Source organism: Scardinius erythrophthalmus (genome assembly GCF_964197995.2).
Source record: "Scardinius erythrophthalmus genome assembly, chromosome: 11".
Classification (NCBI taxonomy): Eukaryota; Metazoa; Chordata; class Actinopteri; order Cypriniformes; family Leuciscidae; genus Scardinius; species Scardinius erythrophthalmus.
In genome coordinates this window covers 9277836-9293914 of record NC_138231.1, presented here as the reverse complement: position 1 = coordinate 9293914, position 16079 = coordinate 9277836, and the positions used below count along the sequence as shown (strand labels likewise).

At 36.4% G+C, this 16079-nt stretch overlaps 2 protein-coding genes and 1 long non-coding RNA gene across 6 annotated transcripts in view; 2 read left to right on the top strand and 1 right to left on the bottom strand.

The window, feature by feature from the left end:
* serinc1 (serine incorporator 1) lies at positions 1-6998 on the top strand. Its single transcript, XM_081379239.1, has 10 exons — positions 1-182; positions 2334-2495; positions 2607-2800; positions 2958-3037; positions 3305-3442; positions 4088-4257; positions 4511-4601; positions 4683-4824; positions 4914-5138; positions 6036-6998. Exons 1-10 carry the CDS (start codon positions 144-146, stop codon positions 6172-6174), a joined length of 1380 nt encoding a protein of 459 aa, XP_081235365.1. The 5' UTR covers positions 1-143; the 3' UTR covers positions 6175-6998.
* The window catches only part of hsf2 (heat shock transcription factor 2), a 10626-nt gene continuing 1372 nt past the window's right edge, over positions 6826-16079 (bottom strand). Inside the window, exons 1-13 of one of the 3 annotated variants that reach the window (XM_081379238.1) lie at positions 15684-15756; positions 15130-15227; positions 14483-14591; positions 14252-14379; positions 13998-14122; positions 13452-13527; positions 12101-12162; positions 11366-11444; positions 10914-11038; positions 10571-10822; positions 8383-8485; positions 8155-8218; positions 6826-8066 (exon numbers count right to left, since the gene is read on the bottom strand). In XM_081379238.1, the coding sequence (XP_081235364.1) occupies positions 7774-8066; positions 8155-8218; positions 8383-8485; positions 10571-10822; positions 10914-11038; positions 11366-11444; positions 12101-12162; positions 13452-13527; positions 13998-14122; positions 14252-14379; positions 14483-14591; positions 15130-15222 (1509 nt within the window). In that variant the 5' untranslated portion in view covers positions 15223-15227; positions 15684-15756 and the 3' untranslated portion in view covers positions 6826-7773. Of the gene's footprint in view, positions 8067-8154; positions 8219-8382; positions 8486-10570; positions 10823-10913; positions 11039-11365; positions 11445-12100; positions 12163-13451; positions 13528-13997; positions 14123-14251; positions 14380-14482; positions 14592-15129; positions 15228-15401; positions 15757-16079 lie in introns of those variants that run through there. The other 2 variants (XM_081379237.1, XM_081379236.1) reach the window with 2 other exon arrangements.
* LOC308698844 overlaps positions 15518-16079 on the top strand; it is a 24453-nt gene continuing 23891 nt past the window's right edge. For both annotated transcript variants that reach the window (XR_014031120.1, XR_014031121.1), the window contains exon 1: positions 15518-15974. This is a non-coding gene — a long non-coding RNA (uncharacterized lncRNA). The remainder of the gene's footprint in view (positions 15975-16079) is intronic.

The following is a 16079-nucleotide window of genomic DNA, read 5'->3' as shown; positions in this document are numbered from 1 at the left end:
GTGAAAGAATGACGTTTTATTTTGAAACGTTCAATGTGAAACTGACCTGTAGTTTCCGGCTTCATCCGAGCGGAGCAACATTGTAAACACACCGCGTCCATTTTCAAACCAGTCCGGAGAAACGTCGCACATCACCGCTGAACATGGGGGCCGTACTCGGGCTTTGTTCCATGGCCAGTTGGGTGAGTATTCATATTAATATACTGCTGAAATCTAAATATAATCGTATGGTGTGCGAAGAAAAATAACAGACGTTATCGGGTTTTCAACGAGTTGCGAGCTGATGACATCCGCATCAGCAAAGAGACATAAGAGAAAATGGTGTCTGGGCCTTTCGCGATTCCCTAAATTCATAAAACCCACTGCATCTGTAGAATAATTACCAATAATGACACATAACTTCACATTAATTAATTGTAATATGTTTTAAGCGCGATTTAAATCAGTTGTTTCTGCTTTACGAAATGTAACGTTACAATGTAATATTGGGTGGTTCCCTTGTTGTGATGAAGCAGATTTTTTTGTGTGTGTTGTTATGTTTTGCTTTTTGCGTGATTTTGGATCACCGAACGTATATATTTCTATTATTCTCGTATTTGTAGGCAAATAATTGTAGATGAAAATGTTTTGTACTATGCTCTTGTGATCATGACAGCTGCTCGTTTGATATGATTTTTTTGATTTTGACACATGTCCCCCGCACGTGTGATTTGGAGGTTTAAATGGGACTACAACACACTTACAGATGATCTGCCACCATAACATGAGGTTTTCTAAGAAGGTCACATGTTTGTTAGGATTTCAGGTGTTGCGACATCAAAACACCGATCAAATGGCAGCTTGAGACACACACAGCTCTTACAATGATCTATATAAATGATGTTCTCTATATTGGTGTCTCTTACACCTGTAAATGTGGTTTACGGGGATTCTCCATAAGCGTAATTGTTTTTATACTGAGCCAAATTTTGTACCCCCTTACCCCAAACCTTCCCCATCACAGAAAATTATACCATTTTTTTAAATTAAAAACAAAACACTGTTTAGTATGTTTTTTAAAAAAAAGCTATTTGGTTTAAGAATACGAGAACACAGAATCATTGTTAACGTTGTATTACCCATGCCATGTCATTATATACACACACGAGAGAGAGAGTGGAAAACATTAGATTCTGAAGCTATGTTGCACTATTTACTATTCAGTAACACTTCATAATAGCTTGATGAGACACATATGTATGTATCTATGTTATATATGAATTATAATTCAAAAGTTTGGGGTCAGAAATTAGTTTTAAGATAATATAAAAAAATATATAATAATAATATAACAAAAAATAATTAATACTTTTATTCAGCAATGCAGTAAAAGGTGGCAGTAAAGATTTTTACAGTGTTACAAAAAAAAAAACTAGGCTAGCCTATTTTAAATAAATGCTACTCTTGAACTTTCTATTCATCAAACCATCCTGAAAAAAAAAAATATATATATGTATTACGTTTCTACAAAAATATTAAGCAGCACAACTGCTTTTAACATTGAAAATAATAGCCTAATAAATGTTTCTTGAGCAGCAAATCAGCGTATTAGAAAGATTTCTGAAGGATCATGTGACACTGAAGACTGTAATGATGTAATGATGCTGAAAATTCAGCTTTACCATCAAAGGAATAATATATATATATAAAAATGCACTTATTTTAAATTATAATAATATTTTACAGCATTGCATTGTATTATTGTATTTTTGACTTAATAAACGCAGCCTTGGTGAGCATAAGAGACTTCTTGCAAAAACATTAAAAAGTCTTAATGTTCTTAATCTAAACTACTCCAAACTTTAGTAATTTTTTATCCAGATGTTTATTTTAGGAAGGATTTAAAGTTTGAACTAATCACATCTAAACCCTCTGTGTTTGTTATGTAAAGACTGACAAATTTAGGCACAAGCTTTGTCTGGTTTGTACCCTGTGTACAAGTGAGGGATGAGGCCTCTTTCATTAGTCTATTTTTTAAGCACTGATATGAGTCACTTTGAAGTCACCACGTTTATGCGTCACCCATCCCTGCTCATTTTGCAGAATGAAGCTGTTTATAGCTAGGGATGATTTATCGACATTGCCATATTGCTTATCCGATATTGTGACTTTTGTCTTTATTATATTTTTAATTGTATGTGTCAAAATAAATATCTACCCATCTTTATATATTATATTATTGCAATGCCTACATTAATTTGCTGCTAGATCTGGATTGGGAGTGTGTGTTTGAAGTTGGCAAAACATCTAAAATGGCTTACATCACCTTTAATGTGTGTTTGTCTCCTGTGTAGATTCCTTGCCTTTGTGGCAGTGCTCCTTGCCTGCTGTGCGGATGCTGCCCGGGTGGAAACAACTCCACTGTCACTCGCTTGATCTATGCCTTCTTCATGCTGATGGGTGTGGGCATTGCTTGCATCATGCTCATGCCAGGCATGGAAGGGCATCTGAAGAAGGTGATACTGAGTGCTGCTTTTATTCTAAACACGTTTAAGTTTGATGTTCAGGGTTGCGACTGAAGCATTCTGGCCATTTGTATGTTTTTCTTTTTTTAAATGTCACGGTAGATTCCAGGCTTTTGTGAAGGAGGAATGGGGACGTCCATCCCAGGGGTCGAAGGTCACGTGAACTGCGATGTGCTGGTTGGGTATAAGGCCGTGTATCGCGTGTGCTTTGGAATGGCCATGTTCTTCCTGCTCTTCTCTCTCATCATGGTGAAGGTCAAGAGCAGCCAGGACCCAAGAGCCGCCGTGCATAACGGGTTAGTGTGACCTAGTGGTTAAAGTCTTGACCTCTAACTGAAACCAAGAACTATCACTGTGTTCTTGAAGATGACGGGCATTCAAAACATGCAAACTGATTTCATAAATGTTTAACTGAGCTTCATTAATCCTTCTAAATATTCTGATCTTCTGCAGGTTTTGGTTCTTCAAGTTTGCTGCCGCCACTGCTATCACAGTCGGAGCTTTCTTTATTCCTGAGGGCCCTTTTACTACTGGTAAAGTCTTACTTTATCATCTTAAATATGAAATATACTTGCAATTACATAAATACAATGTATGTGACTTTATAAGTCCACTCAACATTGTCAGCAGTGACCTAATTAAACACTAAATGCTAAACGTGTGATATAGTTGTACATTAAATATACATTATACAATCTGCAGTGGGCTTTATTGTAAAGCTCACGACTAGGCAGACTCAAGTTGTTCCCTGAATGTATTTGTGTGGTTCTAATGATGATCTTTTGCTGGGCTTCTTCCAGTCTGGTTTTACCTAGGCATGGCTGGAGCATTCTGTTTTATCCTCATCCAGCTGGTGCTCTTGATCGACTTCGCTCACTCTTGGAACGAGTCCTGGGTGGAGAAAATGGAGGAGGGAAACTCTCGCTGCTGGTATGCAGGTATGTATTATGAGAACTTGATTTGTTTTGCCACCCCCTTTTTTCCATTAAGCAGCGGTGTAGCTTGACAAAAAAAGTATCAAATCAAATGTTTGGGGTTGTTGAGGTTGTTTTTGAAAGAATGCTCACCTAAGGCTGCATTTATTTGTTTAAAATACAGTAAAACAGTTATATTTTGAAATATCATACAATTTAAAATCTATTTAAATCTATTTTAAAAAGTAATTTATTCCTGTGATGGCAAATCTGAATAACTCCAGTCTTGTCACATGATCCTTCAGAAATCATTCTAATATGCTAATTTGCTGCTCAAGAAACATTTCTTATGATTATCAATGCTGAAAACAGTTGTGCTGCTTAATGTTTGTGATACATTTTTATCGTGATTTTTTTTTGATGAATAGAAAGCACAAAAGAGCATCTTAGCTGTCACTTCAGATCAATTTAATGAATCTTTGCTGAATACACGTAATTTCCTTTTTTTTTTTTAAGTTACGGTCCCCAAACTTTTAAATGGTATTGTATCTTTTACATAAATATAAGATATCGCCCCTTTTATGTTTAGATATTTCTTGTGATGCTGGTGCATATGCAATCATAAAGAAGATTGATTGCATTCTAACACATTTGTTCTACTGTCCATAGCTCTTCTGTCTGCCACAGCCATCAACTACGCTCTGTCCCTGATGTCTCTGGTCTTGTTCTATGTGTATTACACTCACTCTGATGGCTGCACTGAGAACAAAGTCTTCATCAGCATCAACATGCTGCTGTGCGTTGGTTCATCTGTCTTGTCCATCTTGCCTAAAATCCAGGTAATGAATACAACACATCAATGGGAGTTTGTATGACTAGTGTTGGAACTGTGATAATCTCCTATGAAAATTTGCTGTTAATGTACCATCCAAGATTTAGATGACTTTTTATTCTTTAGTAGAAATGTAAATAAGATTTTTAGCTGAAAAAATCCTTAGCGATTCATGAAATGTAAACATGCTTCAGGTGAGCATCAAATTTAATTTAATTTCTTAATGAAATTTCTTCATTCTTCTATTTCCTCTCCTCCAGGAGTCCCAGCCCAGGTCTGGTCTCTTGCAGTCCTCCATTGTTACCCTGTACACCATGTATCTGACCTGGTCTGCCATGACCAATGAACCTGGTAAGCATTGTCAAAGATTTGTCTAAAATATTTTTATTGTTCATTAAATCGGTCTAAAATAATGATTTTCTTTTCCCAAAGAACGCAGATGCAACCCCAGCTTGCTTGGCATTATTGGCCTCAACAGCACCAGCCCTGCTGGTCAGGACCGTGTTGTTCAATGGTGGGATGCCCAGGGCATTGTGGGGCTGGTCTTGTTCCTGATGTGTGTGCTGTACTCCAGGTAAGAAAGCTTGACATTTGTTAAAAGATATATCATATTTTTTACGCTATTTTTCAACACTTCGGTCAAATTTCCTTTTATTTCCTCAGTATCCGCAACTCCAGCAATGCTCAGGTGAACAAACTGACCCTCACCAGCGACGAGTCTGCTCTGATCGAGGATGGTCCCGCTCCAGAGAACTTTGAAGTGAGCGATGGCTCCAACCGTGCCGTTGACAATGAGAAGGATGGAGTCACCTACAGCTATTCTTTCTTCCATTTCATGCTGTTCTTGGCTTCCCTGTACATCATGATGACACTGACCAACTGGTACAGGTACGTGCCTATATGATGATGGTTTTTCATCACTGTCATTTCACAATATATTGGTGACAATTTGGTATCTGTCTGGGTTTGATTAGGCCAATATTAGAAGTAGATCAAGAAAAAAAAAAAACAGGATTCCTATTGTATATTTTTGTCTAATTTCACATGTACAATTCTGTAAATAAAAATATAGGTGTAGTGAATTATAATATTGAAAGTTAAAAGACTGACATTACAGTAATTAACATTTTTACCCCCAATATCTACTGACAACCTTGAATAGTAAATAATGGGTTACGAACTGAAATTTACCATAATGTATTTAAAAATTTTTGCCATCATTAAACTGTATTTTTTAATATTTTAACTATTATTTATTTTATATAAATTAACATTTATTGTCTATAACCATTTTCATAATGACTGTATAATTTATTTATATTATACTCAAATATACACTACCGTTCAAAAGTTTAGAGTGACTACGATTCTTTTGAAAGAAACTGCTACTTTTATTCAGCAAGAACTCTTTGAGTTGATCGAATGTCACAGTTAAGACATTTAAAATGTCAAAAATAAATAAATGTGGTTCTTTTAAAGTTTCTATCCATTAAAAAAATCTGGGATAAAATGAATAAAAATAATAAGAAATGTTTCTGGTCCCAGATGTTTGTATATTTTTAACTGCATTTTTATTTTATTTTTTTAAACTAAAATGAATAACTTGAATAAAAGCTGTTCTATTAATAAAACCATTTGGAAATGCCATAACAATAATGGTCAGTTATTGCTATCTGCCGTTTTGGTGTGTCACTATCTATATTGAAATGGTTATGGTTGGCAAAGTTTACAGAATTATCTCTGATTTTAATAAACTCTGATTTTCCCCCCCGGTCAATTTTCTAGCCCTGACTCCACCTATGAGACCATGACCAGCAAGTGGCCCTCTGTGTGGGTGAAGATCACCTCTAGCTGGATCTGCATCTCTCTGTACGTGTGGACCCTGGTGGCTCCGCTGGTCCTCACCAACCGTGACTTCGACTGAGAGCATGGAAATAAAAGCTTGCAATTAGAATCCGCCATTACTTTTTGTGAATATCCACATGTATAGGGATAGGAGGGTGTAAATGTAAATACTGTGAGTGCTTGGTTCATTCAGCTAACCCTACATGAGTTTTTTTTTTTAATCTAGCATGCTTTTATGTAGGTGTTTATTTGTTTCATGTAAGAGACACACACACACACAAAAAAGAAGAACACGGCTTGGGTTGCCTGTGATGTGATGTTAATATTTGCTTTAAGAATGTGTGTTCTTCAATACTAAGGATAATGTAACCTTGTTAAATAATCTGTATGGTTTAAAAAATAAATCAAATGTATCTTAAGTTATTTGTGGAGAGTTGTGAAAATGCAGGTATTGTTTTCCCATAAGTCATGACATTCATAGTTTCCTATAGAACGCACAACGTAGGCTATACAGTGTTGAATTAGCATTTGAAAACATTTACAGGTAATTGTAGATTTTATCATACTTTTCGCTTCTCCATTATTTGCACCATGAACATATGACTGTAATATTGACTGTAACAGTGCTAACCCTTTGCAGCTTGCACATGTTAGTTGTTTGGCGCAATACTCATTTTATGCTTGTAGCCAATGTGTGTGTTGAACAATGTTTTGCACTGAATTTATCTTTGCTGATAAAACTTTAATAGATGACTTTATCCTCCATTGTATTAGGCATAATGGTAATTTCAATGATGCCAGTACATGCATTCCCCCGCTTTTTTTGGATGTCAGTGTTATTGTTTTCCTTTTGACGTGCATTGTAATAACTCAATTTCGTCTTATTAAAGGTTTAAACCCCAATTATGTCCTGAGTGGAGTTTAAAAATTGCTGAGGAGCTATGAATGTATTTCCTGAGGTAATTTAGTGTTTACGGCTTTCCACGATTATATGATAATGCATTTCAGTAAGTTGTACATTATCTTTCAACAAAGTCCTCTGATGTTCATTCATGTTTATTTTTTGCTATAGCTAGCAGGGAATTTAAAAATGATCATTTCAAGAGCGCTCTGTGATGCTGCTTCGCTGGAACTAATATATATTGTACCCAGTATAAAATATATATTCTTATTTTTCAACTCATTCTGAAAAACAAAAACACCAGGATTGACCTTTGAGTTCCTTTAATGCTACTGCAAAGCTAATAATGAAAAAGCTCACGGTAACAAGAAATCACTGTATATTGCCCAACATTATGGGACTAACCATAAGTCTTCACGTCTATTTATAGTGACATTAGGATATCAGGCAGGCACTTCTATACCATATACATAAAGGATAGCTATGACATTTTTTTGAACTGCTCAATAACAACACGCTTGACAAAACAGCTGCAATGTAAACCAGCAACATAGCTGCAGCCCAAACTCCTGATGTAGTGTGGAAAGGACGCTAGCAAGTGAACAGTATCTGTACTATCTAGTAGTGAACAGTAAAAAAAATAAATAAAATCTGTGAAATTAAGGAATGACAAACGCATGGATGGTACCAAAAACAAATATTCTGGCAAATAAATATCATCATTTTGATGAATATTTACAAAAAGGTCCGGTCCCTGTTTTCTATGCTAATTCGCTTTCAGATATCAAGCTGTGGCGTGTCGACACATGACAGGTCAGAGTTCAGTTCGCACAGGTAAAACAGCGTGGCCTCGTTCGCCTCCGCCTCTGTGAGGGGCTCCAGACGGATCAGAGAGCTGCGAGGCTTCTCCGTCTCCAGGGCCTCGTCCAACAGATCTGTGGGTTCTTCGGGGCTTTGGGGCAGTAGAGGCAGGCTTAGGTTTTCAACTGCGGAATCTGATGGGGCCTGAGGGGTGCATCCATCCAGGAAGGCCAGCAGAGGGCAGGTCGTGTACTGGATCAGCTGCTTATCTGAATTAAGAAACCGTCATGCTTGTAAATGCGATGGCACACAAATGACAAGAGGATATTGATTTACAGAGAATTATGCAACAATTACCTATGTCTTCAGGCTCAGACTTCCCTTTGTTGGCTTTGATGATGTTCTCTTTTGTTCCAGTTTCCTGTTAAAGGTAAAAAAAAATAAATATGACAACACAGGATAAAATTCAACAGGTCATCATGATATGACGCAGCTGAATGATGTGTCACTGAAAACTATTAAACATTTTCAACCCCTCACAAAGGTACACAAGGCACAAAGAGGTTACGGAATCTCAAAACATACCTCTAAGATATCTGTGTCAATGCTGAACTGTTTTCCACACAGCATGGCCTGGAAGTCTTCCAGACTACAGTCAATACTGTCCAGATAGTCCATCAACTCTACTCTGTAGTGATTTAATTGACAATGAAATATTAAATATTTTAATATATTAAATACTTAAAGCAGAAGTACCTATCAAAAAAATAACACCAATTATTTGGTAGTTTAATTTTAAAGGAATCCCATTTCTAACACATAAGAGGGAAAATATATAGTTTATAATAAAATTATAAATATGACAAAAGTCAAAATTATACGATACTAAGTCAATATTAGCCTGGTAATACCAAACTCTGCTACTTTGCTTTGCTTCGTAGACAGAGTCTGGAATGGCATAATAGAGAAGCGTTTTCTCTCTCGCGGGGGGGGGGGGGGGGGGGGGCTTGTCTGAAGTTTAAAATCATTGGTTACCCGTAAGCCAATCACATAACGTTTGGTTATGGCGTGTGTTATGCGCATGCTCAGCCGCATCTAACTTCCACTGTAAACACATGTATGATGCGAAAACAAAACCATCGAGCGAAATACCGGAGTGAACATGGCTGTGAACGACTTTTGCAGATTATGTGAAGTAAATCTACGCATCCACGGTACAATCAGCATCTACGTCACGGCTCTCAGCCCGCCCTCTGTTCGTTGATTGGCCCGGCTGTTTTCAGGCCGGAGGAAAACGGAAAGCTATGACGCTGTCTCAGACTGACTACAGAAGCGAAATGAAATTGAGCGGAAGTACGAAGTCTGACGTAGTCAGGCTAAGTCAATATGAGGAAACGGTAAAATTGAGGTAAAAAGTCAAAATTACAGATACTAAATTTAAATTATGAGATTACGCCAAAAATGTTAATTATGACCCCCAAAGCATTATTTTTCTAATGTGGCAGAAATAGGCTCTTAAAGGAGAACTCCGGTCAATTTTAACACTGAGCTAATTTTTTTGTAAATTTGGAGTGCTGTCAATACAGAAAACAACGACAAAAATCGGTGTTGCCTACACCGTGTTATCCTCTTTTTAAAATTTGCACTCTGTTGACTTCAATGGGGCAAGTTTTAAACCAGCTTTTAGCCTCTTAACATCCTTGATGTGTCATTACAAGTGCCCAGCCAATGTGAGTGATTCCTTCAGAGTGATCACGGGTGAATCTGACTGCAGTAGATGTGAAAGATATGAATAAAAATGAAATTAATTCGGCCAGCGCTCATACCTGTATTTACATCCTGTTTTCGGTTGAAGTCCAAAGTAGTCGATTGTCGAGTTCACACGCATATGTTTAGTTACCTATGATCACGCACGTGAACTCGACAATCGACTATTTGACAATTAACTTCATTTTTATTCATATTTTTCACATCTACTGCAGTCAGATTCACCCGTGTTAACTCTAAAGGAATCACTCACATTTTCTGTGCACTTGTAATGACACATCAAGGATGTTAAGAGGCTAAAAGCAGGTTTAAAACTTGCCCCATTGAAGCCAACAGGGCGCAAATTTTTAAAAGAGGATAACACGGTGTAGGCAACACCAATTTTTGTCGTTGTTCTCTGTATTGACAGCACTCCAAATTTACAAAAAAATGAGCTCAATGTTAAAATTGACCGGAGTTCTCCTTTAAGAGTTAGAATAATATTTGAAAAGAAACCATTTTTGGTTTCAAGAAACCATTTTTGTTAAAAATAGCTAATTAGGTTTACATGCATCCAAGGTCAAAATATTGATTTCTCATAATATATATTGCACATCACCTCATTTCTCAAAGAGTCTAAAAAAAACCCCCCAAAAAAACGGTTTGTTCAAAGATGAAGTTTCACTAAACCTCTCCTTTCAGCAAGCCTACTCTACTCTGATTGGTCAGGTAGCCCAGTCTGTTGTGATTGGTCTAACGCAGCGGTCAGCAAACTTATGGCACATGGAGAGATAATCAATGACGGATCTGCATGCTAAAATCTCACACTTCTTACATTGTTACAAAGGTATGTAACAGGAAACTAATAGATCAGAGATTAATAGATAATAGTTCAGAATAGATTCTTTCTTTTAGGAGACATTATCTTTTACATTCACAAGCAGCTATATTTCACACTTTATTGAAGGTAACATTTAAAAAAAACTTTAAATCTTAGCTTCCCTTATATTTAACATGCGCAACTTACTTGCCAAGAAGGTTGATGTTTTGTGAAATGGCGCCGTTTTCACTGAGAATGGAGTCCATCAGCTTTACTGGATCCTCTAAACTTAGACCTGAAGGTTTGTTCAGTTGCAGAGCGATATTAGTCTGTGAAAGGTCAGGGCTGCTTTTGGGTACTGCTTCTTGCTGAGTGGTTGAATTTGTTACAGTGCCGTTTGTGCTGTCGTCTTTTACAGTCGGGCTGCTTTCATGCGTGACTTCCACAATTTCAGCATCCCTGCAGGAAATTGAGAAGAACACTCATTTCTAATTTCCCTCCTGCAAAAGACTAGAGGTTCAACGGTTTAAATCAACTCCTAAATACTTACCCTTGGTCAACCGGTACAGATAGGCCATCTGTAACTTCTGGATCTTCGTCTGTGACGTCACAGATGACGACGTCATCAGAAATGTCGGAATTGTTCTGTAGTCCATTGAGTCCATTCACTGCGGACTAACAAAGGCAAGGGATGAGTCTCTAACAAACAGATCTTCCAAGTTTCAATATTAATGAGGAATATCGTGTTTATATAAATAAATCGGTCCCCCACCAACGTGAATTTAACTGACGGTGACTCTCACAATTTAAGGTTCATATCCAGGGGCAGGACACTTTCACACAAAGTGAGCCCTGCCTTAAATCTCATCAAGAGAGAGAAACGCAAAATAATGAATAGCAACATTACGGTAACGAAATAACTGACAACAGCACGTTTCTTTCGAACAAGAAGAGACATAATGTGAATGGAACCAAATCACTCCCGGATGCTTCTACACATACTTTGCTGTGGTCCATGGATTCCTCAAAGAATTGGTGGATGAATTTTGACTTCTTTCCATTACTGTTCAGTGCAAGCGGCCTGTAATCAGACAGATAGTAAGGTGCATATTAATAATAAGGTAAGGAGTCTATTAACATATGTTTTTAATTTATTAAAAATAAAATCCAAAACTAAAATTACATTAAAAAAATCCATTCTTTCTCTCTCAAAATTACTAAAAGAATCCTTAAGGAATTGGAACCAGGAAAATTCAACTTCTTACAATTCTAATCTTTAATAGCAAAGATACTTGGTCAACATTATGACTTTTAATTACACTGCTGTTCAAACGTTTGGGGTTTGTAGGATTTTTAAATGTATTTGAAAGAAGTACCTTACGTTCATCATGGCTGCATTTATTTAAACAAAAGTACAAAACAGCACAATTAAAAAATACCATTATAATTTAAAATAAATGCTTTCTATTTGAATGCATTTTAAAATGTCATTTATTCTTGTGATGGAAAAGCTGATTTTTCAGTATCATTACTCCAGTCTTCAGTGTCACTGCTGTTTTTTTTTTGTTTGTTGGTAAAAACCAAACAGGATTTTCCAGGATACTTGCATCCTTGCTGAATAAAAGTATCAATTTCTCTCTCTCACAAAAAAAATAATAATAAAAAAACAGGACCCCAGACTTTTGAACAGTGGTTGTGTTCATTTGTTAGATGTAGGCACATACTTCTTGGTCTTACCTTTTGCGTTTCAAATTTAACAAACGATTGTTCTGAGCCAACGTGAAGATGAACTGCACCAGCTGGAAGGAGCAATGCAAAAAGTGGCATTAGAATTCAAGCCTGTACATTGGTTTCACACTGTTACATGCTGATACTGAAAGTCAATGCTATGGAAGTCAATGGGGCCCATATGGGTTACCCATATTCTTCAAAATACCTTCTTTTGTGTTTAGCAGAAAAAAGATTTTAGATCATTTTACATATCCTTTTAAACTGATGTAATATATTAAGATTCTAAATTATGTAAGACATAATTTCTATTTCTAAACATTCTATGCTTTCATTTTATGTTATTCCCTAGATCATTTATTTGGCGTATTTCATTTAATGCTGCAATGGCTGTAACAGTGAGTATACGGTGAAAATCATCTGTGTATGCGATGTCTTGTTCTGCAATAAAAAGTCAAACGACGATGTTTTTTTACTATGGGAAAAATGACATGGACAGAGTCATATTTTATTCATATTAAGTATTTTCATGTTACATGGCAAATTTAACATCCATTAATGCAGATTGTCTGAAAGGAAACCCAATATTATCCACTTGATGACTAAAGTTAAGCTTTGCTTTGATACATTGCAAGTACATTTAATTGGACATCTACAATTACTTAAATCCCTCATTTTAATTTAAATATACATGCATGTCCTCTTATTTAATTGTGAATTATTGTTGGTTATTTCATGACTGACCACATTTCATGTTAAATATTCATGTTTTTAAAACATTAAAAAGTCCTCACGTAAAAATATATTTATTGCAATATTAAAAATAGCAATATTTATCTATGTTATGTCATGCTTATCAAAATAAAACTGAAATGAAAAACTTATGTCGACCTTTATTCTTGTACATACAAGTGCTGAATTAAGCAGTACATAAAATATAGAATGAAAAGCCTTTATGTTGCTACATGTAAACGTCTAGAACGTGTTTATTTGACAAATACATCTAATCAACTGTTAAAGACAACAAACACGGTGAGAAAAGAGCACGACTTCAGTGCTGCATTTTCAACTCCTCCCTCGACTTCAAGCGGCAAATCTCGCCGGTCGGCAAGTTCTTTTGAGATCTGCCAAACGCCTCGTCGTGAATGTAGACAAAAGTATGCAGCTGACGTCATCCTCGAACTGTATTTGTGGAAGATGTACAAATACTGGGTGTACTCCATTCGAGTGGCGCTAGTATTCCACTATGCTGACGGAAGTAAGAATACGCCGCTTCGGGTCAAAACGGAAGTTGCGTGACGTCATGTGAAAAGGGCCTATTGCACTGGTTGCAAAACTGTAGCGCACAGGAAGAACGTACCTCCTTTATAACCTGCTGTTGCTGAGCATGTTTCTGTCTGAGGTCTGACAGCTCCGTCCAAAGAGCCTCATTCTCTCTGAGGGAAAGAGAACAGAAAAGTTTTTGTAGTTGCTAAGATATCCTGAGGGTTTTTTAGGGATGTGTGAGACTAGCCGAACAGTTTAAATACGACTAGATTAAAAAGATACTGCTGCTAGTCGTTTTGGAAATAATAGTAATTTACAATTTTCCTTTTGCACGTTTAATGTTTTTCTTTATATATTTTTTTACAAAGCAAACGTCATGTTAATGTCACATCTTGAAATGAATATATTTTGAAAAGACATGTATATCTGCAGAGGAAAACAAAATCATAGACTAGTCGGTTGCAAAATTTCCATTTAAACGGTAATGAAATTAGTCGTCGCAGGGCATTATTGAGCACAACTAGTGAATAATCAGTCCGTTCCCTTAACTTCTGGATAAATGCACACAGATAAATTGAGCTAATACAGGATCATTTAAAGCACAAGCATAGATTATGATTCTAAAAGCGTATTTCTTAACCTTTTCAGGGTGGCAAGTCTAGCATCCATGGTTTCTTGCTGCTCATGGACATTCTGAACACTTGTCAGGATTTTAGAAAGATCATCTTGTCTTATTTTGCTCTCTTCAGGCCGTGCATTGGACACCTATGTCAAGAATTACAACAATCAACTTAATCTTAAATAATCTTTAAACAGCAAAACCAAATTTGCTTCAGGTCTTCTATGCATAAAAACTCATTTTTGGATTTCTTAATTTTCAACAAGATGTCTTGCCTTTCTTTTGATGTTCTCTAGCAGGTCATCTTGACCATGTTTGAAGTATGGATGCTGGAATTCAACTGGTCCATCCCGCTCTTGCTTCACTATGCCTGCATCAATGTGCATCACTTTCCGGAAACCATCTGTTTGTAAGGGAAATGGACAAAGAGACGAAGAAAGGAACATTGACTTCAGATTACAGACAAACAATGAGGAAGGAGGAGAATTTGTGGAGAAACCACTTACACATGTTGAGCTGTCGGACAAAGCTGGCCATGTTGTTGTGCTTAAAAAACTTTGGGAGAATCTCTTTTGCAAACCTTTGTTCATCCAGTACAAGGAAACTGTTCCCTTCCTATAAAGAGAAATAAAGAACCTTGTTAAATAAAGAAAACAGACTTCACAAAGAAATAAAAAATAATTAGATAAGCATAGCATAACATAACATAACATAACATAATATAATATATATATATATATATATATATATATATATATATATCAATGCCCTATATAGGATTCATTTAATTGCAAGAAACATTGGAAATCGTCTAAAGAACTACATTTACATTTATGCATTTGGCAGACGCTTTTTTCCAAAACGACTTACATTGCATTTCAATTATATTTTACATTCTTATCAGTTTTCAGTTCAGAACTAAAGAACTGTGATTCAGCTTATTGATCAATAAGTGAAAAAATGAAAACAATTAAGTTATTCGTACAAATGCAAACATTTATATCACAGACAGCACTCTATCATATGTATGATCTGACACATTCACCATAATAAACAACTGATCACACACGACCCGGATAACAAACAACTGTGTCACTGAAAGCTAAGCTAAAATGCTAACATGTAACGTTAGGTCTCTATCGCTTTTATTTACCTGGCTCCAGCAAATAAATTCATTTGTATCCGAATCCTCGACGAGGGTCCAAAGCTTGGTGAGAAATGCTGGGACGTTGGAGTTATGTTTCATATTTGCTGGAATGAAAACGAAACGTTGCAAAGCATAAATAATAAGAATCAGTTAGATTTTTTTTCCTTGGGTTATACAAAACACGAGTAACAGTGAAAAATAGCGACGCAACTACACAACTTCCTGTTGGATTTCAGAGCGCTGATTGGTCCGTTGCGGGCTTACGTAAGTTTACTCACGTGTATGGGCATCTGTGTGTTGGTGTTAGCCAATGAAAACGCTCCGCTGGGAGGAGAGAGTACTGATTGGTTACGTTTTTACCCAAGATAAATAAAACGACGCCAGCGCTCAAAATGAACTGCGTAGGTCTTCTAGTGTTCCTTGTGTTTTTTATGTCTCTGTGTTGCAAATCACTATATTAATTCTCAGAAAACATTAAACAAAAGCACAATTGTTATAAAACTTAAATTAGAATATTTGTGATGAAGATTTGTAAACACAATTAAACCACATTAGCATACATTTGGTAGATCCAACTGGCCTTTTTTCCCCCCACACTTGTCGGAGTCTACGTGGAACGTGAAATGGAAAATCCGGAGTGAATCTAGTGCAGAGTGATTACGGAACGCAGTGAGGGAAATCAGTTTAGCTCCGTTCCACTCGTTTACGTGATTCCATAACGCATTTTAGCATGTGGTTTGCTTGCCTGATGATGATGGATGCTCAAAGCTTGATGCCTTGGCTTGTTTGGAACTAATTTCGTTGACGGAGAAAGAAACTTACGAACTAATTGTCCATTATTTGTTTAAAATGTAAGTTATTTTTACTATTTACTTTTTTTTTGCACTCTTGTATTAAAAAAGATACAGTTCCTCCATGAACACATTTACATGCCTCATGGCAACAGCTGAATCACA

Bases quoted from the DNA above. Each gene is read 5' to 3' on its own strand.
- serinc1 (XM_081379239.1), top strand. From the start codon at position 144: ATGGGGGCCGTACTCGGGCTTTGTTCCATGGCCAGTTGG. The intron at 2,496-2,606 runs GTGATACTGAGT...ATGTCACGGTAG, and splicing joins TGGAAGGGCATCTGAAGAAG to ATTCCAGGCTTTTGTGAAGG. The intron at 4,602-4,682 runs GTAAGCATTGTC...CTTTTCCCAAAG, and splicing joins TGCCATGACCAATGAACCTG to AACGCAGATGCAACCCCAGC.